Below are 23,978 nucleotides of genomic sequence, written 5' to 3' on the forward strand. Positions count from 1 at the left end.
CGGTGGACACAGTACATAGTCTGGATCTGCTGTTGATGTACCAATTGCTTGTCTAATCTTTTGGATTTTTTCTGTGAAGAATTTGGCAAAGTCATTGCAGGCCATGGTCGAATGAAGTTCAGCTGCCACTGACACAGGAGGGTTTGTTAGCCTGTCAACTGTAGAAACTAAGACCCGAGCATTATGGCTGTTTTTAGTGATGATGTCAGAGAAGTAGGACCTTCTTGCACTCCTCAGTTGTAAATTATAATTGTGAAGTTTCTCTTTATAGATGTCATAATGAACCTGGAGGTTTGTTTTTCTCCATCTGCGCTCAGCTTTCCTACACTCTCTTTTTTCATTTTTCACTAGTGTGGAGTTTCTCCATGGAGACTTTTTCCTTCCAGAGATAACCTTCACCTTAATGGGAGCAATAGTGTCCATTACATTTAACATGTTAGCATTGAAGCTATTGACGAGCTACTATTTTTAATACTATTTAATACTATTTTTAGACACTAAAAATAGTATTATTTGCCACACAGATCATGAAACAAATTTTAATATTAGCCAAAGATAAGCAAAGTAAACATTTCATGTAAAACTCCATGTAAAAAAGCAATTGCCCCCATAACCTCTCAACTGGTTGTGCCACCCTTGGCGGGAAGAACTGCAATTAAGCATTTGCAATAACTGGCAGTGAGTCTTTCACATTGCTTATTTGCAGAATTGTTTTAATTCAGCCACACATAATTTTGAACTTGGCCTGTTTAACATTCTGCCTCAATCGGATTTAAGTCCAGACTTTGACTAGGCCACTCCAAATAATCGCCTATGACCAAAAAAAGATAAATTCCATTTTAACAAGAACAAACCTCCGGCAGAACCACCCTCAGGGATGGGCAGCCATCTGCTGCGACCAGTTGGTGGTTAGGCAAGGAACAGAACAAAAGACAAGCTATGGAAGTGAGTAGATATTAATAACAGCTAATGATTCAATGCAAAGTCATAGATAAAGACACAGAATCAACAACTGGTAAGTAAAGAAGAAACAGTACATCCCTCCAGCAGCCTAGACCTATTGCAGTTTAACTAAGGGAGGGTTGAGGGTCATCTAATCTACTCCTATCTATAAGCTTTATCGAAACGTTTTAAGGCTCATCTTAAAAGTGAAGACTCCAAACTGGGAACTTGTTTCACAGAAACAGGGGCCTGAAAGCTGAAGGCTTTGCCTACCATTCTACTCTTAAATGTTCAGGAACCACAAGTAAGCCTGCAGTCTGAGAGCAAAGTGTGCTATTGGGTTGATATGTTAGTATGAAGTCTTAAAGACAGGAGTGCACCTGATTATTCAAGCCCTTGTATGTGAGCAGAAGTATTTTAAAGTCAATTTTGCATTCAAAGAAGAGAAGCCAATATCAGAGAAATATGGTTCGTCTTTCTAGTCCCTGTCAGTTGTCCTGCTACAAATGTGCTTCAGCTTTAGGACACAATGATGGTAGAGCAGAATTCATGGTTCCCTCCCTTACAGCAACTGGTCCAATCAAGAAAGCTGCCCCAAACCATCAGAGTACGACCAACATGTTTGACTGTCAGTATATTTTTCGTGTTCATTTTACGCCAAATTTACCTTCCAAATATTCCAAAAAGTTCAGCTTTTGTCTCATCACTCACCAGATGACATTTGGGCAAATATAAGGGCGGGGGAGTGTCCAACTGTGGGTTTCGCCTTAACCTTCTAAGACCCGAACTCTTCCACGGCATGCATTTTTCATTTCTCTTTGATATTTGGGCTGATTGGGACCCGATGAATATAAAAACAAAGAATACTAGATTTTTTTTTTTTTACCTGATTTTTGTTTCTAAGAAAAATGAGAGCCACAAATGAGGATATTCGTTTAAACATTCGATAGAACAGTAGCAGTATAATGTCCTCATAAGTGGATATCAAGCCCTTGCAGAGCAAAATTGAGTATTTTGGTCTAAATAACCCAAAATGTGATGTCCACATATGTGGACGCCAGGTCCTAGGACGTTAGAACTCATGGATGCCATTTTTGCCCAGCCTCTTTTTTGATGCTGAATCGTGAAAACTAGCCTTAAGTGAGACAAATAAGGACTGCAGTTCTGAGTTGCTTTGTGAACTACTGGATGACTCGTCTGTGCATTTTTTAGGTAATTTTGGTAGGCCAGCCATATCTGGACCACCATTACAAGTTCTCTCCATTTGTGGATAATGGGTCTCATTGTGGTTCTCTGGAGTCCCAAAGTCCTAGAAATGGCTTTGTAACTTTTTTATAGTGATAGATGGGACTTTGTTTTCCATTCATTACTTTTACTAGGGAGGTTTGGTTAGATTTCTTCCCTCAATAAATGAAATTGCCATTTAAAAACCATTTTACAGACCAATACAGACAAAACCAATACAGACAAAGATAACTGAATAATGTGAAACATGCAAGTGTGACAAATATCCAAAAAAGTGGCAATACTTTTCACATTTTCTGCATCACACAACTTCTAGCTGATTTTGAATCAGATCTCTAATCTCTTCTCCAGATCAGGTCATGTGTTTGGCCAAGTTACCGCGGCTAAAAGCGAGCCACCTCTGTGACGGTGACAAATCTGAATTTAAGCTTAACATAACTCGGGAACTATTTTAACCTCCTTTGTTGTACAGCCCTCGGAAAGGGGGAACCCAAACGAGACTAATCTAGTGCCACCATAAAAAAGAAAGATTTCACAGATCATAATTGTTCTATATGTAACTAAAGTTCATTGCTCTTGTAACCACAGCCAGTTAGACGCCTGCTATGGACACCAAATAAGAACAGATAAACAAGCTCCTGTGGGTCGTCGTCCCTTCCTGTCTGCACAGAAGGGTGGCTGTTACAAATGTGCGGAATATGTTACACTTGGTTGTGTAGTAATTCATTGTATGTTCGTATTCTAGTAAATTCTGATACCAGTGTTTAAAATAGCAATTAAGCTAAAAGATGATAGCAATATTTTTTTATTAATTATAAAATTAATTTCTGTTTCTTTTGTGTCTTCAGTTCTCCTCTATATTTGTTGATTAATGTGAGCAGTTAATGGTTATGATGGCACTTATCGTGTTGCATCGATAAATACTATCTGTGATGCGATTTTTCCAGTTGACTTAAATGCTGTTATGGAGACATTTTCAGCAACACAGTACCTGTTGGACAGCTAATGACAGGTGAATGACGGGCTAAAATTTCTAATGTCAAGCTGTCCCTTTCAACGATTCTTCGCTTCCCCTCTGCAGCTCCATCATCAGCTGTAACAAGCTGCTGGGAAAGAAATCTGAAGGAGCGGAAGGAGTGAAATCCTCATCGTGCTCATCTGCGCTAGGGAAAGCCGACATGCACTTCTGCGCCGTGTGCCACGACTACGCCTCCGGCTATCACTACGGTGTGTGGTCCTGCGAGGGCTGCAAGGCTTTTTTCAAGAGAAGCATTCAAGGTATGACCTTTTTACTTTATATTTACTCACAATTTTTCTTCTCATCAGCTGAAATAATCCATTACTGTGTTTTCTTCTTTTATTAGGACACAATGATTACATTTGCCCTGCCACAAATCAGTGCACTATTGACAAGAACCGGCGTAAAAGCTGCCAAGCCTGCCGGCTACGTAAATGCTATGAAGTGGGCATGATGAAGTGCGGTGGGTTTTTACTCATCTTCATTAGAATTGGGATATTTCATGATTTCTTGTCTTACAGCAGAGCTAAAATTGACTCAGTTAATAGGTCTGTGAGCTCATTAGACCTTTTGAGCTTTTTTGAAAAGCACGCAGGACAAGTCTTCCTTCCACTGACTGTAAGAATCATCTAAATACTTTTAATTATTTCTGTGACACATGTAAATAGGTAATAGTGTTTCTTTGGGCCTTTAGTGTTTCTTATGATCAGCACATTCCATTCTGTTGCCTGCTCTGTGATTCTGGGCTAACCTTGGTGTGTTAAACTGCAGCTGGGATTGCTCTTTGACATATGAAGCATTGTGTTTATAAATGCCTTTGCTCTTCTTATCAGTAGACTGGTCATAGTGTCTGCTAATGCTCAGATAGATCCAGTTTTTTTTTGTTCTTATTAGATTGTTAAAAATATATATTTCCTTCTATTGCATAAAGCACAAGCTTTTTCTCACACGAAGTGTAAAGAAGTTGCAGGTAATTCGGCAACTGTCTGTTGTCTTCATTCACCAGGGGTGAGGCGTGAACGTTGTGGCTTTCGTGGTGCTCGACACCGTCGCGGTGGACCCCAGCCTCGGGATACGACAGGTCAGAGTTTGGTAAGGGTTGGACTGGGTTCTCGGGGTCAACGGCATCTTCACCTGGGGACACCTGAAGACACCTCTGTCCACACTCACTCAAATCACACGCATCACTCAACCATGAACCCAGAGGAGTTCATTTCCCGAATCATGGAGGCAGAGCCGCCAGAGATCTACCTCATGGAGGACCTGAAAAAGCCGTTCACTGAGACCAGCATGATGATGACCCTCACCAACCTGGCAGACAAGGAACTGGTTCTCATGATCAGCTGGGCCAAGAAGATCCCTGGTAAGATCCAAGCTACTCAGTTCAGTCTGTATGCAACTCTTTCACACAAGTACTGCTAAGTAAATGTTTTTCTTTTCTTTAATTCTACTCAGTCATACATTTTTTCTTTTTGTTACAAAGAATTTTGTGTTAAAAAATGTTCTACATTCTTTATTTTGCAATATTGTAAGATTCAATTGCCATTCTGAAATTGTCAGTAGTGATCTTTTGCAATATGGAGATTATTATAGTGGGTTTGGGGTGGCTGTCGCTCAGGTGGTCACCTACTACCAGAAGGTTGGTGGGTCAATCCCAGTCTGCTCCAGCCTGCATGTCTATTCTTGGGCAAGATACTAACCTCGTGTTGATTGTGCGAATCTTAGATAGAAAGCATTTATTTGTGTAGAGTGCTCAGATAGAGTAGAAAAGCTCTCTATAAGAACCAGTCCATTTACCATTTGTCCTCAAATATGGGAATTTGTCATGATTCGGCTGTGTGGCAGGCAGGAGAGGACCCAAACGCAAACTCACGGAGACAAAACGTAAACTCAAAAACACAGCTTTAATGCTGGCAAAAAGTGAAACACAAAAACAGTACTAAACTAAACTAGGAAAGCTAAACATAAAGTATACCAGGAACTACAGGGAGAATCACACACAGCATGAGGGAGACTACGACACTGACAAACAGAAACACAGAGCCTAAATACACAGAGGGACAACGAGGGAATGAAACACAGAAGGAGAGCACAGCTGGGAGTAATCAGGCTGGACGAGACAGACGCAAAACTAGAAACACTCACATGAGGCATGGACCTTCAAAGTAAAACAGGAAACACACTGACTGAATTCTAAAACACGCAAACTTAACAGCAACTGGGGAGACAGAACATAGGAACCTGAAACATGGTACAAAACATCACAGTGGACATAACATGGAACACAGGGAAGCCATATAACAAAGCCAAAGAGCTAAACCTAAGGTAACCATAACTGAGATCCAGGGAAACAAGAAACAGTACATCAAAGGACTCAAAACATAAACCATGATATAAAAGCACAGGATCTCTTCCAAATAAAATAGGAAACATAATGAGACGCAGACATGATAACCAGAACTTGACAACGTAAGACACAGACATGAAACACATGAAGAGCAGGGGAGACTTAACATGGGTTGGAAACACAAGGGGGAACTAATAAGCAAATGAACATAGGAGACCTAAAGAGCTTAACATACTATAAACATCAAAATGAACTAAAACTCAAAACACTGGGTCCTAAGACCCAGGATCGTGACAGAATTTGTAGGACTGCATGATGTTTTTTCACATTTTAACTAGCCAATAATAAGACAGCTGTAATCCAAATTACAGGTCATGATTCATTTTGATGGTAAGAAACGCCACTGAAAATACCAGCCTTTTATCTTAATGAGTTTTTGAAATGTTCATGTTTAAACATTTCCTCAAATTTGAAAGTTAAAAAAAAATGGTGAAAGTGGATCTACATTCATTGGCAGATACATGGACCGTATTTCAAAAATTATACATCCTGAAAAATGTTCGATATGTAAAACTGTCAAGAACCGTAGTTCTAGCACGCAAGCTGGACCTAGAAGCAAGCACAATACGCCGGGATGCGCGCAGAATAACTTTTATTTCTCAAAGAGTGTCCCGGAATGATCAAAGGAAAACACGCAGTGTTAATATTAGAACCAAAGGACCGGGAGATAACAACTTGGGAACGCCATGATCGGGACCGTGGGAGGCTGCAACAGAGAAGGGAAGAGAGTTACTGCGGAGCAGGGAGATAACAGCATACAACGGGGTAGAGCTATTTATCTTACAATCAGGGCTGGGCCGTGGGAACTGGAGGGAGGGGTGAGGGACCGCGGGAGAGGGCTCCAGGAAGGCGGAGGAGATGATGACCGGTGGCTAATCTGAACTCCAGGCGTGCAGCACAGGCAGGTGTACGCTCAAACACGGCGAACAATAACTTGGGCACACAGTAGAAGAATAAACATAGTTCAAAAGAAACCAGAGATTCCACATCCACCTTCACGTGAGGGCCAAGTTACCGCTGAATGGTGACTAATGGACCGGCGTGGAACAGCCGGCCATGCGGGGTTAAATAGTCCTCCTGACGATCGCCTGGAATGGGATGCAGGTGTGGAGATGACAGCCACACCCGTAGGCGTGGGCTTCCCATCCGCTCCTCAGGCACCAGGCCGCAGACCATGACAAAAACAAAACATTTCACAGAAATCACTCCATGTGTCCAAACTTTAGACCACAAAAGTTTTTACGCAAATCAGAGATGTTTGAGGAGAAGGTCCAGGTTGATTTAAGATGGAATGAAATTTAAAGCCAGCAGTTTGCCACAATTTGTCACTGAAGTAACCAAGCAGAAAGGGGTCAGGAAGATAAGACTTGAGCATGGCTTTAGAAGAGCAGCTTCTCTTTGTAGGAAACCATCTCTCTGTCAATCAGGCCTTTATTCTAAAGCATGGTAAAAGGCACAGGAAAGTTTTCTTGAGCTTTATAAAAACTAAACAATATATTATGACATGAAGATACTTCAGTCCAGTGGCAGTGGCAGTGGGCAGTGGGGTATTTATCAATAGAAAAAGCTCTAACGTTTATGAAAATACAGTTCAAAGTTCTAAATCTATCCACTCATTCACATTTTCTAAAGCTGTCAAGTGGGCCAGATTGGAGTCTTTGCCGGTGCAATTCCAGCCCCCAGGTCTTATGTTTGCCACCCCTGCTCTAAGCACTGCCTGTTAAACACCAGGCACTCCTCATCATCTGCTAATACCATCCCTGCAGTGAAACATGATAGTAGCGAGGCTGCTTCACAATAGCAGGTACAGCAAGACTTCTCAGAGCATTAAGTAGAAAGCAGTTACCTGGACAGAAGCGCCTTAAATAAAAGGAGATCCATATGACAGTAAGCCAACGTACACGCAGCCAAGCTAGCCTCGAGTAAAAAGTCTTACTGTTCTTCAGTAGCTTAGTTAAAGCAACCACGTAATCCACACAGAATAGCTACAGACACACCTGAAGACAATACTATGCACTTCATATCCAGTCAGTGATCCAAAGGAACAATCAATGGGCAAATCTAGTTGTAGAAACTTACCCAAGAGGCCTCAAAGGGACTTCTAGCAAGAATCCAAATACTGGTAAATGACATATTTCATTTTCTCATAATAAACCTTTTTAAAATTGAATTACTGAAAAGAAGTTAGAGGTCCAAATATTTTTTAAAAGCAAATAGTGAAAAAAAAAAAGCCAGATGAGTGCAAATAAATGTAGCAGCCTGATGTGATGTTAGTATCAGTGTTGGTTCCTTCCATAAAGTTGCTTTTCATGATTGATACTGTTTTTCTTTTGCACTAAAGGATTAAATCAAGTTTAAAATGGTAAATGGCCTGTATTTATATAGCGCTTTCTGACTCTCTGGTGTCACCTGTGTTAGCTGACCCACTTTTGAGGCCAGATTCAATCAAAGAATCCCCATCAAAGTAGCTCTGTCTGTTGACATGTTTGGCACTGAGGCACCGGTTGTGCAACAGTCTGTTACAAAGTTACAGATGTCCTGCACCACCCCTGTACATTTCTCTCTGTTTCTGGGTAGAGCTCTATGTAGTCATACAACAGAAAGAAGTTCCTTGCAACAGTGTCTATATCAACGGTCAGGGAGCCCTGATAGATTGGCTGGCTAAGACACATTACCAGATGGCCACAAAATCTTCCAAGCAGTGAGTGTTTCTGGTCTAATTCCAGGCTGGCCTGAACCCTTTACTGCTCTTTCACCATATTTCCTGTCTTGTTGAACATCATGTTGCACTGGATAAGGCAGTGAGCCAATGAAACACAGGAGTGATGAAGAAATGATTCCCCCGATGAATCATTGTTATATAGAACATTTATGATCAGTTTAATGTTATTTCACATAAAAACAAAGCTGCTTTTCTTTCAAACACAAATACATCTCAAAGTGACCCCATACTGCAGTAATGCATACTATTATTAGTCTGCACAGACATGTAATCAAGCTCCAACTTGACTGGTGGATCTGGGCGTACAACTAAAAGAATGTGTGAATAAGTGCTGATTCCAATTGTGCAATTTGGGATAGATTAGGGTTTTGTGCTCATAATTCCATGAAGGCAGAATGTGGGTGGTTTCCAAGTGTAAAGAGGCCTTTTTTTTCTCCTCTCCTCAGGCTTTGTAGAGTTGAGTCTAACAGACCAAATCCACCTGCTGAAGTGCTGCTGGTTGGAGATCCTCATGCTGGGCTTGATGTGGAGGTCGGTGGATCATCCTGGAAAACTAATCTTCTCTCCAGATGTCAAACTCAGCAGGTGAGAGGGATTAGCACTTATTGCATTAAAACTAATGTGATCCCATTGCACTGAAAATCTTTTATGAAGTTGGTCATCAGCTAACGTTTAGCAGGTTTACAGAGCGACAAATACTTGTTTCTGCTATTCCACAGAGACTTTAGCTTACAGAGAGTGTTTGCTCAAATACCCACACAGCTTCTGTTTCTGTGTTTCTTCCTGATATATGTCATAATACTCTCAGTTTAGATCTTTTTGAGATGTTCTTAAGTGCTTTTGTTGTCTCACCCACATAAAATAATGTAAAAAGGTAAAATATGTCTGAATAAGAAATATCTGCAACTGCCACAACATTATTGCTGGTTTGAGCTCCCCAGGTTTTTTCACAATGATGACAAATTGACATCACACGATAAAACAGGTCATCCACAACACACATACACATCACGAACATTTGTTCCAGATTCATCTGAGATTTCTCTGGACTGCCAACGCAGTCTTTTATCTCCTGCTGTTCCCTTCCACACCGACCTTCGAATTTGTCCAGAGAACTGTTGTTTGTATCTGCCAATGCTGAATAGCCTTTGTATTCGTAGTAAACACACTGTAATTGGGCAGCAGGGATATCCTAATGGCTAAACTTGGAGAAAGGTTTTCAACAGTGTTCTCAGCATGGCAAATCTTATATGAGGCTCTTTAAGTTTCTCAACAATACCTACTGTTGCTGTGAACTGCATGCCACTTTGCAACCCACCACCGACCCAGCTATACCTCCCACGCTGTGTCTGATCCACTCATGTCACTGGTGTGCTGGGACCTAGCTGCTTCTCTCCCGTCACAGATTTTCACTTTCACACAAAGTACATGCACCAAAATCCAGTGAGCGGGTTGACCACAATCATGGTGCCTACAGGATACAAATAATTGCATTTCTGAAGAATTTCTCCTTGATGCAGATGTCAAACAAACTGGCACATATATTTCTGCTGTGGACACTGACCTTGTGCAACATTCAGAACTTGTTAGATTATAAACTGGGATGGGTTAGGGAAAGTTCGTCATATTTTTTGCTAAAGGGCAAAAATTCTCAAAAGACAAAAATAGACTTCAGACTTTAGTTTTTTAAAGTTGATAATGCAGCAGAGCCACTAAGTTCTGATAACTTGTACATTTTAGACTCCATCATATGGAGGCCATCATATTTCAGACTGCATGCTGTAGATGCTATAAAATGTTTCATCTCTTGTTTAGTCTCACAGGACTTTACCAATTGCTGTTTACCCTGAGTTTTCCCCTTTGTCCCACTTTCTTGTGTATGTAATTCCCTTATTTTTGTTAAGGACTTTGAAGCAGTATGTAGTCAGACAGCTAAATGCTACATTTTTTGTGAAAAAGGCAAATGCAGAAGGAGCTGAGGGTAGGAGCAAATTTATACGAGGGAAATGGTGGGTTGAGTTCAGTGTTTGACCTTTCTTTCTTCACTGCCACGGAAACTATCACTATAGGCTTAGGCTAGCCTTGATGTGTTTTCATAACACGGCCTTATTTTTCTCTGTAAGGTTCCTGTCAGCCTTTCTCCTTGGAAAGATGAGGATAACATCCTGGATGCAAATCCATCCACCGGCCCATTGAATCATTTTCTAATTTATTTTGTCTTATCAAGTCTTTCTTTCTGCTTTTCTGACCTCTTTCTGCTCTCTCTTACACATTCATCAGTATTTGGCTTGAATTTCTTCATGGATGGTTGCTAATATGTGGATTACCAATAGGAAGTTGTTAGCTGATGAGGTTTTAATACCCAATTTTCCCATTCATGACTATAGTTTGTTTTATTATGTCAAAAGGTAAAGCTCTGTTCTGGAACCTCTAAGCCCTTTCTGATTTATGACACTGAGTAAGTCATATATAGCAGGGAATGGAAGAAGTGGGTTGCAAAGCAGGTTGCAGGGCACAACTGCCACCAGGCTAAAATGTCTTAAAATGTACCACTAGCACTTGTGTGCTGACACTGCAATCCTCTGGTTCATCAAAATTGCAGCTGAAATAGATTTTTTTTTTAAATTTTCCATCATATTATTATGGTTTTCAGGCACCATAATAAACTTTTTTAGCCTACAAGAGTTGATATAAATGGGACGCACAAAGTAATAGAAATTTCTTTCAGCATGTTCAGTTTATCTTGGTTCTCGTTGCTGCCTCTTTCCCCTTTCTTATCTTTTTGTTCACTCCACTCCATCTTGTTTTTCTTCACTTCTTCTCTTTCTGTCTGTTTAGGGAGGAGGGACAGTGTGTGGAGGGCATCATGGAGATTTTCGACATGCTGCTGGCAGCCACCTCTCGGTTCCGTGAGCTGAAGCTGCAGAGAGAGGAGTACGTCTGCCTGAAGGCCATGATCCTCCTCAACTCCAGTGAGTGTTACTGACGCACATAAAACCACAGGATGGGGAAGAATTTTGGAATGAGGTTTCAATAAGCAAATACGCTGTTCCACCTCATCCAATCAGTGCGCTATTTGTGGTGTTTTTGGTTTTTTGTTCTTTTTAGTTCTGACATAATCCCTCACACATGTGCACACACACACACTTTTGGGGTACTCATACTTCAAGTAAAGGTTTTTTAGTGAGTATAAAAGTACCAAACTAAAGACTACACATGTCAGTATCTGTTTAAAGTGTGCTTCTTAACTTACACCCAAACGTTTGACTGTCAAAGCAATACTCTCTAGTACCCATCAGACCCAGTTATTATTAAAGAAACATAAATCATAGTTATTTTCCTGCTATGATTTTCGTTTCTGCACTACTCCTTGAAATGGCTGATTTCCAGTCTTGATGATGCAGTCTTGTGCTTCTAATTTTCCATTCATCCATCCTTTTTCTTCTGATTATCTGTGGCTGGGTTGTAGGAGCAGGAGCCTGAGCAGAGAGGCCCAGACTTCCCTCTTCCTAGCCCCTTCCTCCAGCTTATCCAGGGCAATCCTGAGGCATTCCCAAGCCAGGAACAACACGTACAGTTCAGTGTCCAGATTTCTAGATTACGAAATAATTTATTGGTTTGTTTATTTATTTATTTTGGTCATGGGAGAAGAGTACACTCACAGTCCTCTGAAGTTTCCTAGCATTTCATTTGTTTAAGGTTCATAGAAATTTCCCAACGTCTCGTACAATAAATAACCCCCTTAAAGCGTTGTAGAGCAGAGTTACACTACACCAGTCCTTGATGTGGCTTTTAAAATCAACATGACGGTGACCGTCCCACAGAAGTTGCATTGGCAGATGTTATTTGAAGAAGGTTTGATAATGAAGTGACCTGTGAATTTGGACCTTATTGCAGGGCGGCTTTCGTTTTTTCACCTTTAATGTTTTTCCAGTGGTCACAGTGTCCTCTACAAACCACCTCCAACAGACGCTGCAGGCAGGTTCCATCCAGGTGACCGACCTCTCCACATGTTTAACAAAGTTTCCTCCCTCACGCACACATAAGATCCTCTGCCAGACTATGTTCTCTCTTTTAACTCTGCTCCACTGCAGCTGGAGTAAAAAAAAAAGGGCAAATTGTGCAAGAAGCGAAAGCAAGTCTGAAAAGTCAAGGAAAAGAAGGAGTCGAGAAGATTAATGAATCTTGACAGATGGAAAGTTGTAACTGAGCTGCTCCATCCATCCTCTGTCCTGGTGGTGGGCGGACACTAGTTGATCTACAGCTCCTTCTCTCTTCCATCCTCTAGTTTTTCATCAAGAGCGTCCGTCATGATGTCATTCGGGCTCTTTGATGATCCAGATGGCCTGACTGAAGAAACTGTACGAACTCATAAATGTCACAGCTTAGGTTAAATTGGTTACAGAGTCCTGAATCAGGATGTAGAATGTCATGCAACAATTTATACCAAAGAACACCAGGTTACGTGTTTTATTCAAAGATGAGATAATGAGTGGATTATTACCAGGCTATTATTAATCTTGGAATGTTTTGTCAGTGTCAGTCTATCACTGTTGTCGAAACCATGTTTTCAGTTGCAATGGCTGGATCTAATTTAAGCTTTATTATTATTTCCCTGCAAGTCAAGAAGTTTATACACTCACAGATTCCATGGTTCAGGTGTGTGTGTGCATATATGCTTGAATATAATCAGGGAAATGATATGTATAGATTATTAAGTAAGATGTGATGTTTTTTAAGTGCATTAATTCTGGTACACATAATGATGGGCAAGGCAACAGAAGGTATGCTTAAAAAGAACATGTTAAATGGCTGATTGCAAAGAAATGATCGCACAGGCTGAGTACTAGTCCTGGAGTAAAGATGAGTTGAGGGTTCACCAGCATGTGAAAGACAGTGTAGATAAATAACTACAATGATCGCACAGGCTGAGTACTAGTCCTGGAGTAAAGATGAGTTGAGGGTTCACTAGCATGTGAAAGACAGTGTAGATAAATAACTAACAAGATCAAATGTCCAAATCACAACATCAACAGTCACCTCAAGGTTCTTTATATTGTAAGGTAAAGATCCTACTTTACTGCAGAGAAATCCCCAACAATCACATGGCCCCCTACGAGTGAGCACTTGGTGACAGTGGGAAGGAAAAACTCTCTTTTAGCAGGAAGAAACTTCCAGCAGAACCAGGCTCAGGGGGCTCAGGCTTGGGGTGGCCATCTGCCACCACAAATTGGGCGTGAAGCAGGGAAACAGTGCAAAGACACACTATGGATGAGAGCCAGAGCTCAGTAATAATGATTATATGCAAAGAGGTGAGGATAATATATATAGTATCAATAGGATTCAGACGGTACAGATCAGTTTTTACAAACGGGTTAGTGCTGAATGAACATTATCCTAGGTATAATTGTGACAGTACATGTACTCACTCAAGAAAGCTAAGATATTCAGTACTGGACAGCTTGCAATCCAGACCAGTGACCCAGTTAAAACATTTGTTGCGTTATGAAATGGGAAATATGATGAGTTGCACACTTTTGCAGTGTTGTTGTAATGCAATGACAAAAATATGTTGCTGTCCCAGCAATTTTAAATATATTGCTGTTGTCAAATTCAAACGTGCCACATCTGATTTCTCAGTTTTAACCTATTCATATGTTTTCTCTATAAGTATATAGAGTATAAATGATGTGTATGTTATTGAATTCTGCTTCTATTTACGTCTCAAACAGCATCTAAACTTTTATGGTCGTGTGTAACTAAAGGGCACGTCTTTAAAAAAGGATCAGTGGTCTCAGTAATGACACGTAGCTGTGCTGTTTTTCACAGGTCTGTGCACGAGCTCCCCGCAGACTCCAGAAGAGCTGGAAAGCAGAAACAAACTGCTGCATCTCCTGGATTCTGTGATCGATGCGCTGGTCTGGGCCATCTCCAAACTGGGCCTATCCACCCAGCAGCAGACTCTGCGCCTTGGCCATCTCACCATGCTGCTCTCCCACATCCGGCACGTCAGGTACACACAGAACGGAGGGAGTATTATGTCTGATTTCCTCACATGCTCACAGTAATGCTCAGCAAGCATGTGCACAAAAACATATTTTTGCATGAAATTAAGTAAAAAGACTTACTAACTTTTCCAATCAAGTGTTCACCACAGACACTTCACAATGTTTGTGAAGCAAGTCTCTTAAATTTAATAATAACAAAATAAGGTCTGTTTTATATTGGTTTATTTTTGTTTTTACATCTCAGACATACCAGGTTCAGTTTATCCCCCAGAAGTGCTATATGCAGAATTTAATAAAGATGACTGGCATTAATATCTCAGCTACATTAAACCACAAGTAGGCGTGTGCTAATAAAATAGAGGATCATTTACAGAGAATACACGGCTAAAATGAAGAAATGTCTGCATGCATTGTGCACACTGGAACTTCCTCCTCATGTTCGGTGATAATAACTTTAACAGTAGACTGAAAGCTTCTGCAAAATCCTGCATTTGTTGCATTGATGTTTTGTGTTTACCTGTAACATCTCATTTTCTACACAAACTTTATGTAAATATTCATCACAGCCATGGATTTAGAGACAGAACAAATATTTGACCAGCCAGGCATAACATTATGACCACCTGCTTAATATTGTGTTGGTCCCCTTTTTGCTGCCAAAACACTAGACCACTGAAGGTGTCCTGTGGTATCTGACACCAAGATGCTAGAAATAGATCCTTTAAGTCCTCTAAGAGCAGCGGTCCCCAACCTTTTTTGCGCCACGGACCGGTTTATGTCCGACAATATTTTCACGGACCGGCCTTTAAGGTGTCGCGGATAAATACAACAAAGTAAAACCAGTACTGGTACCAAAAAAAGATGATTTATTCATAAGACACGGGAAAAGACCCAGGGAAACAGAGTTAACGATAAAAACCCTGAAAACCATAAATTTCACACCCGAGCCTCAACTCTGGTGGTCCTGTACCAAACGACTCACGGACCGGTACCGGTCCATGGCCCGGGGGCTGGGGACCTCTGCTCTAAGATGTGAGGTGGGGTCTCGGTGGATCAGATGTGTTTGTCCAGCAGATCCCACAAATGCTTGATTGGATTGAGATCTGGGAAAGTCAACACCTCAAACTAAATGTTGTGCTCCTCAAACTATTCCTGTACTATTTTTTGCCTTGTGGCCGAGCGCATTATCCTGCTGAAAAAGGCCACAGCAATCAGGGAATACCGTTACCATGAAAGGGTGTGCTTGGTCTGCAGCAATGCTTAGGTAGGTGGTACGTGTCAAAGTAGCATCCACATGGATGCCCCCCAGGTTTCTCTTCAGCACTGTAGCCAGGCTGACAAAAAGTCAGAGCTCTTTTGAGCCAACCATCCCTTTAACGTTAACTAGTAATGACTTCATGAACTTCTTCACAAATAAAATTTTTATCATTAGAGGAAAAATTACCAATAATCATCCCACAGATGTAATATTATCTACAGCTACTCTTAGTACCATTGATGTTAAGTTAGACTCTTTTTCTCCAATTGATCTTTCTGAGTTAACTTCAATAATTACTTCCTCCAAACCATCAACGTGTCTTTTAGACCCCATTCCTACAAAACTGCTCAAAGAAGTCCTGCCATTAATTAATTCTTCGATCTTAAATATGATCAACCTATCTCTAATGATCGGCTATGTACCACAGGCCTTCAAGCTGGCTGTAGTTAAACCTTTACTCAAAAAGCCATCTCTAGACCCAGCAGTCTTAACTAATTATAGGCCAATCTCCAACCTTCCTTTCCTATCAAAAATCCTTGAAAGAGTAGTTGTCAAACAGCTAACAGATCATCTGCAGAGGAATGGCTTATTGGAAGAGTTTCAGTCAGGTTTCAGAGCTCATCACAGCACAGAAACAGCTTTAGTGAGGGTTACAAATGATCTTCTTATGGCCTCTGACATCTCTGTGCTTGTCCTGCTAGACCTTAGTGCAGCGTTCGATACTGTCGACCATAATATCCTATTAGAGCAATTAGAACATGCTGTAGGTATTACAGGTACTGCACTGCAGTGGTTTGTATCATATCTATCTAATAGACTCCAATTTGTGCATGTAAATGGGGAGTCCTCTTCACACACTGAGGTTAATTATGGTGTTCCACAGGGTTCAGTGCTAGGACCAATTCTGTTTACATTATACATGCTTCCCTTAGGCAGCATCATTTGAAGACATAGCATACATTTTCACTGCTATGCAGATGACACCCAGCTCTATCTGTCCATGAAGCCAGATAACACACACCAATTAGTTAAACTGCAGGAATGTCTTAAAGACATAAAGACCTGGATGGCCGCTAACTTTCTGCTTCTTAATTCAGATAAAACTGAGGTTATTGTACTCGGCCCTGACAAGCTTAGAAATATGGTATCTAACCAGATTCTTACTCTGGATGGCATTACCTTGGCCTCCAGTAACGCTGTGAGGAACCTTGGAGTCATTTTTGACCAGGATATGTCCTTCAACGCACATATTAAACAAATATGTAAGACTGCGTTCTTCCATTTGCGCAACATCTCTAAAATTAGAAATATCCTGTCTCAGAGTGACGCTGAAAAACTAGTTCATGCATTTATTACTTCCAGGCTGGACTACTGTAATTCATTATTATCAGGATGTCCAAAAAACTCACTGAAAAGCCTTCAGCTAATCCAAAATGCTGCAGCAAGAGTCCTGACAGGGACTAGAAAGAGAGAGCATATTTCTCCTGTTTTGGCTTCCCTTCATTGGCTTCCTGTTAAATCCAGAATTGAATTCAAAATCCTGCTCCTCACATACAAGGTCTTAAATAATCAGGCCCCATCTTATCTTAATGACCTTGTAGTACCATATCACCCTATTAGAGCACTTCGCTCTCGCTCTGCAGGCCTACTTGTTGTTCCTAGAGTATTTAAAAGTAGAATGGAGGGAGAGCCTTCAGTTTTCAGGCCCCTCTTCTGTGGAACCAGCTTCCAGTTTGGATTCGGGAGACAGACACTATCTCTACTTTTAAGATTAGGCTTAAAACTTTCCTTTTTGCTAAAGCATATAGTTAGGGCTGGACCAGGTGACCCTGAATCCTCCCTTAGTTATGCTGCAATAGACGTAGGCTGCCGGGGGATTCCCATGATGCATTGAGTTTTTCCTTTCCAGTCACCTTTCTCACTCACTATGTGTTAACCCTTTAAGACCTACCATAGAACCAAGTCCGCCAGAGCTTATATTATATTTTTACATGGTGTGGTGCCATTTTTGGGAGCATTTCAAGTTGCTATACATCAATACAACAATTATAGCCCAGATTTTAATAATATGTATTCATTAAGTGCATAGTAATTACATAAATTGCAAAAAAGTGCAATAAACTACAAAAAAAATGAAAAACGTTTTTGCTTTTTTAACATATATTTCTAGTTGGAGAAATTTAAGAGCCTTATCCCTCAAAACTTTAAATACAAAAAAGTTGCACAAAATAGTTTCCTACCACAGGAACTTTATTTTGAGTGTCTTCATAGTTTTATTTTTGAAATACACCAATTTTTATACACTGCAGGAAAAACGAAAATAAATATTATACTGCAAATTTGCAAAAAAGCAGCATATGCATCAAAATAAACTATTTCCAGCAATGCAATATGAGTCCTAAGCATCCCAGAAACGACACAGAAAGTCATAAAGTCAAACATAACTTTTAAAAAGACCAGTATAGGCCCTGAGGCCCTGATGGTAAAAAAGACTACATTTCCGCGAAAATGACGTCACTTCCGGTTTCGGGCAGGTAATGGCGGACATGCAAAAGTTCGCGCTGACGTCTATTCCAACGTAGGAAGTGTTATGAACAGCTGATCGGATCGGCAAAGCGTGTTTCTGGAATATTATGTTTTTGTTGCTGCAAGCGCTTTTTATGCAGTTTTTGCAAAGCTTTATGTGGAAGGAAACCGTGACCTAGGACAAGCTGATGGCATAAGATGTAAGTACAACTCCTCCGGTTTCATATGCAAAAAAAATTATTGCGCTAGCTTACGTGGTTGCAGAGCTACCGGGATTTAAAAATAGTTACGTAAAACAGAGCGTGCCCGCTCTGACCGGCTCTAAAGGGTTAATAGACCTCTCTGCATTGAATCATATCTGTTATTAACCTCTGTCTCTCTTCCACAGCATGTCTTTTATCCTGTCTTCCTTCTCTCACCCCAACCGGTCGCAGCAGATGGCTGCCCCTCCCTGAGCCTGGTTTTGCCGGAGGTTTCTTCCTGTTAAAAGGGAGTTTTTCTTTCCCACTGTCGCCAAAGTGCTTGCTCATAGGGGCTCATATGATTGTTGGGATTTTGTCTGTATCTATGAAGCGCCTTGAGGCGACTTTTGTTGTGATCTGGTGCTATATAAATAAAATTGAATTGAATTGAATGGATGGCAAAACCCAAGGTTTCCCACATTGCCCAAAAGCATCAAACTGCCACTCAGACTTGCCTTCTTCTCAGTGCACCCACGGTCCATGGTCCACTTCTGATGCTCACATTCCCACTGTTGGTGCTTTTGGGTGTCGACAGGGATCAGCATGGGCGCTCTGACTGGTCTGCAATTATTCAGTCCCATACCTATCAAATTGTGATACACTGTGTATTCTGACACCTTTCAATCCGAACCAGCTTGAACCTTTTGTAGAGTTTGAGTTACAGCAGCTCATCTGTTGGGTCGGACCACGCAGACCAGTCTTCACTCCCCACTTGCATTGAGCCTTGGTTGTCAGTGACCCTGGCTGGTTCACTAATGTTCCTTCCTTGGACCACTTTTGATAGATACTGACCACTGCAGACTGGGAATATCCCACAAGAACTGCAGTATTAGAGATGCTCCAACCGAGTCAACCTTGTCAAATTTTCTGAAATCCTCAGACTTGCACATTTTTCCTGCTAACCCTAACCCTCTAACACATCAGCTCTGATGACTAAATGTTCACTTGCTCTCTGATATATACCACTCACTAACTGATGCTGATGGACATTAATTTCAAAGACTCTAAATAGGTTTGTGATTTGTAAGAACAGAATAATTATGTACTATTCGTTTACATTAGACTTGAATAGTTTGTAAAACCAGACAAGACAAGTTTGTAATGCTGTGCTGTCAGCAGAGATACATCTATGGAACTCCAAAGTGTTCAAAATTAAATAAATAAATAAGTCATGATGAAATAAATTACTAGGTGAATAAATAAGACACAGATATGTAATGTGAGAATGATATTGTGAAATAATTGAACACATTTTGAAAAAAAGCTCATTATTGTGAAATATATTGCAGTCTGCTATATAAATTTACTTATTATTGTGAAATATTATTTCATGATCATTATTTTTCACAATAACAGAGATTATTCCTGAGGCATTTTATTTATTCCCAGCCGTTTTTAATCCAAAATGTCCTTTTTTCAAAGTCAGTCTTTATTTCAAAATCCCGTTTTTCCCAATGGCCTATTTATTTCATAATGCAACTTTTCAGCAGAATGACTTTGTCTGTCAATCAAGAAAGACAGGGCGGAGCCAGTTGTGTGATTGGTTGCCCCTTTGCTCAAACATAAGTAATCCGGTTGTTCAGTGATGACGCGACGAATCCTACTTCCTGTCCTAAAGTAGTCTGCGTTTAATATGGCTTTTGTGTTGTTAATATGTTTAATGTTATGTATTTTCTTCTATTTGATCTCAAAAAGCTTCTTCTTTTTTTTTTTTTTGCCTGTCCCATTTGAGAGTTGGGAGTTCGCCTTGTAATCGGAAGGTTGCCGGTTCGAGCCCCGGCTCGGACAGTCTCGGTCGTTGTGTCCTTGGGCAAGACACTTCACCCGTTGCCTACTGGTGGTGGTCAGAGGGCCCGGTGGCGCCAGTGTCCGGCAGCCTCGCCTCTGTCAGTGCGCCCCAGGGTGGCTGTGGCTACAATGTAGCTTGCCATCACCAGTGTGTGAATGTGTGTGTGAATGGGTGGATGACTGGATATGTAAAGCGCTTTGGGGTCCTTAGGGACTAGTAAAGCGCTATATAAATACAGGCCATTTACCATTTGGTTCTTTAGCCATCAGAATTGTTGTCTGAAGACCAACAAGGATACCCAATGGATTTACTTTGCCAAATGGATCATCGTGGCATTGCCGTATTGGTCCATTTGATCGACCTTTGTTTTTATTATTTATTATATTTTATTTTCAGATGTTACAGACGGGACAGACATGAGTGAGGGATAGGAAAGGGAGAGAGAAAGAGGAAGGAAAAGAAAAACAGAAGGGGAGAGGGACAGTGAGAAAGGGGGGGAGAAAAAAAATCTCCTGGATCACCTGTTGAGAGAAGAAGAATAGAAAACAAGCAAAAACAAACCAAAGCAACATACTAAACACAACACCATCGCATTAATCTAGCTAAGTGTAAACAGCAGTAAATACTAAATATTCAATGTTGTTGTGCAGCACGCAGGGCAGATAGCGCACAATGTGTTTTGAAGTAGCAGCCAAGAAAGGTGTAATTTAAGTCTACGAGCAGTGAACATCCGTGTGCATACCTGTGTGGATCAGCGCGCTTGTATTCAAATGGTTTCCACATGTAATGGTCTGCAAGAGGATGTAGCGAGCCATAGCCCCGTCCCGCAGGGCATGAAGCAGGCATGGAGGAGATCCAGGCCCCAGACATCCAGAGGCCTCAGAGTGCGAGAGCCCAAAGAGAACCACCGGAGGGGCATCCGTGCCACCCTCATGGGAAGGGCTGAGGATCCCCAGACGAGGCGTCACCCAGGAGCCACCGAGCAGAAGCTAGAGGTGGCTGCACCGGCGTGCCCGCTGGCTCTGCCGGCAGCCAGCTGTGCCAGAGTGAACCGAGCCGCAGGCCCGGAGGCCCGAGGGCCCCCTGCACCCCGGAGGAGGCCTGACCGAGCAACAGGCGCCAGGCCCCGCCAGGTAGCCACCGGGAGTGAGCCGGTACATACCTGAGTGCCCAGCCCCGGACACCAAGAACCACCAATGCACCAACCCCTGAGGGCATCAGTCACTGGCAGGGAGTGTGGTGAGGGGAGATAGGCCTTGGAGGGCCTGGGAGTTCCCAGAGAGATGGAGTCTAAGACCCGACCTGACATATAGACACAGACAAACAGGCACACACAGACACAAACATACATTCCCACCCTCATGCACACATATACAAACACTCAGCACTCACCCAACGTAAGGATTGACATAAATGGACATGTACACACAATCACACTCCCCAAACATACTCTATACCCCGGGTCCAGGTACCCTCGCCCCCAGAGGGGGAAACAGAACCCAGACCCAAGAGATGTTACCCTTCCCCCCCGGGGTGGAGGCAAGCAGACCGTCCCAGGCTCCACAGCAGCAGGGAGGCCAATCGGACAGCTAACATCTCCTCCCAGCCCCCTTGCCCCAATGGCTAGCAGAGAACGGGGGAGTGTGAAGACCCCATACCTCCCTCCTCCTGCTCATGTGTAGTGTTGCTGCGTGTTGTTCTAAAGTGCATTTAAAACAAGGGAGAGCATGGTGCTGCTGCCAGAGAGCAGCAGGTGTTAGCACGGCCCCTCCCGAGAACCCTCAATGTCTACATGGATTTAAAATTGAGAGCTGGGCACCAGCGCCAGAGGTAGGTTTGAGTACACAGACCGTCCACTGGACGCCGTTAACGTGCCCACCCTCAAGGCCCTATATATATGTGTGTGTTATGAGAGTGTAAGTAATGTGGATGTCTAAGTTGTGAGATAAAATTGAGGCACAGGTGGCCAGAAGGGGACAGGGGGGGGGGGGAATGTCTCCCCTGCACCCTTGTGACACAGGTAGAGACTCCAAGGCCCTACCTGTGTGGGTGAGTGTGGTGTAGCTGGAAGAGGGAGGTAGCCAGGGATGGGGAGGAAAAGGAGGGAGGGGAGGATGCCCCTCCCTAGGGCCAGCTCCCCCGCTGACTCCAGTAGGCACTCCCGTCCTCTGGTACCCACCAAGGCAAGGGAGCCCAGGTCCATCCAGACCGGGGCCTACGGTAGCACTGCCAAGCCCCACAGGACCCGGGGCAGCCCACCCTACCCCACCGCAGAGGAAACTGTACCCACCCCAACATTCAATCGTCTCCCAGACTACACAAGACAACAGACACCCAGGTTAAGTTTATTCTCCACCTCTCCTATGTCTCTCCCCCACCTGCAGAGTGGACTCCTGCAAGGATGGAACAACCTCCCAGCACGGAGGCGAAGCACCCCCGAACCCCAAACTCCCACGCCTGCCCCGGATCCACTCAGGGGCAGCCAGGCCACCAGGCCAGTAACCTACGTCCACCAGTACAGACCATCCTCCAGCCCCCCTGCACGCAGCCACAAGGAGAACAACCTCTAAGAGCGACCAGAGCCACTAACCAGGTTATGAACACAACCCCCGGGTTAAGCCCTCCAGGGATAATGTCTCTAGGGGTCCTCCAGGCGCCCTAAGCCCATCCCAACTCCATATCAACCACAGTAGCTAAGGCGGGACCAAACCACGACCCCCTACCCCCGCTAGGTGATGGAGCCGATCAAAGGAGCCCAGAGGGATTGATCTAATGTGGTGGCAGAGGCTATATCGAGACTAATGTGATCTATTAGAAGGTTTCTATATTGGCTAGAATTAAGATTATTTTTATTTTTCCAGTTCATGAGGACCGTTTTCTTGGCGATGCATAGGGCAGTAAAAACCATGTGGACTGTATTAGTTTCTGTAGTGACCTCATCCTGTTTCCCCAACAAGCATACTAAAGGGTAGGTTGGAATTTTACATTTCAGACACTTTGATAAGTCTTCACATATCTCGCGCCAAAACTTCTGCACTGGTGGACAGAACCAAAGAGCGTGAATGTAATTGTCTGGTGTATTGCCTTGACAGTGTGAGCAGTTGTTGGAAGATGTAAAGCCCATCTTGAACATCCTATGACCTGTATAGTGCACTCTATGTAGTATTTTGTATTGTATTAATTGCAGACTGGGATTTTTAATCAATTTAAAGGTTTTTAAGCATACCTGAGACCAGAAGTTTTGGTCTAAGCTGACCGATAAATCTGCTTCCCACTTTGCAATAGGAAGGGATATTGATTCATCTGTTTTAGAAAGTGTTCTGTATATTTTAGATAATAATTTGGGGGATTTAAGAGTAAGGAAATGTGCCGCACTTGGTGGTGTTTGTAATTCAACTTGACTGAGGTTAAATTTCTTTTTTACTATGGATTTAATTTGTTGATATTCTAAAAATCTTTTCTTGTTGATCCCATATTGTGCAACTAGTCTGTCAAATGGAATAAATTCTGTTCCCTCTAATATTTGTTCTAAGTATTTAATTCCTTTACAACTCCATTTTGGGAAATTAATCATATTATTGTTTTATAATATGTCAGTGTTATTCCAGATAGGTGTACGTTTGCATGGGATTAATGAAGACTCCGTTATTTTTAGAAACTCCCACCATGCTGTCAGAGAAAAGCTGATGTTGATACTTTTAAAGCATTCACGTCTTTTGATGTTTGAGATAATAAATGGTAGGCCTGAAATCTCTAGATCCTTGCATAGTGCCTGTTCAACATCTAGCCAGGGCTCATCTAAGAAGGTATGTTTTAACCAT

The 23,978-nt window shown here is 42.2% G+C and overlaps 1 protein-coding gene across 4 annotated transcripts in view; it reads left to right on the forward strand.

Annotated features, from left to right (window-relative positions):
• The window catches only part of esr2b (estrogen receptor 2b), a 68,427-nt gene that overhangs the window by 23,187 nt on the left and 21,262 nt on the right, over positions 1–23,978 (forward strand). For all 4 annotated transcript variants that reach the window (XM_082517235.1, XM_082517237.1, XM_082517234.1 and 1 more), the window contains 6 exons: positions 3,269–3,465; positions 3,552–3,668; positions 4,212–4,568; positions 8,781–8,919; positions 11,173–11,306; positions 14,164–14,347. In XM_082517235.1, the coding sequence (XP_082373361.1) occupies positions 3,269–3,465; positions 3,552–3,668; positions 4,212–4,568; positions 8,781–8,919; positions 11,173–11,306; positions 14,164–14,347 (1,128 nt within the window). The remainder of the gene's footprint in view (positions 1–3,268; positions 3,466–3,551; positions 3,669–4,211; positions 4,569–8,780; positions 8,920–11,172; positions 11,307–14,163; positions 14,348–23,978) is intronic.

This window comes from Aulonocara stuartgranti (genome assembly GCF_965226115.1).
Source record: "Aulonocara stuartgranti genome assembly, chromosome: 19".
Lineage (NCBI taxonomy): Eukaryota > Metazoa > Chordata > Actinopteri > Cichliformes > Cichlidae > Aulonocara > Aulonocara stuartgranti.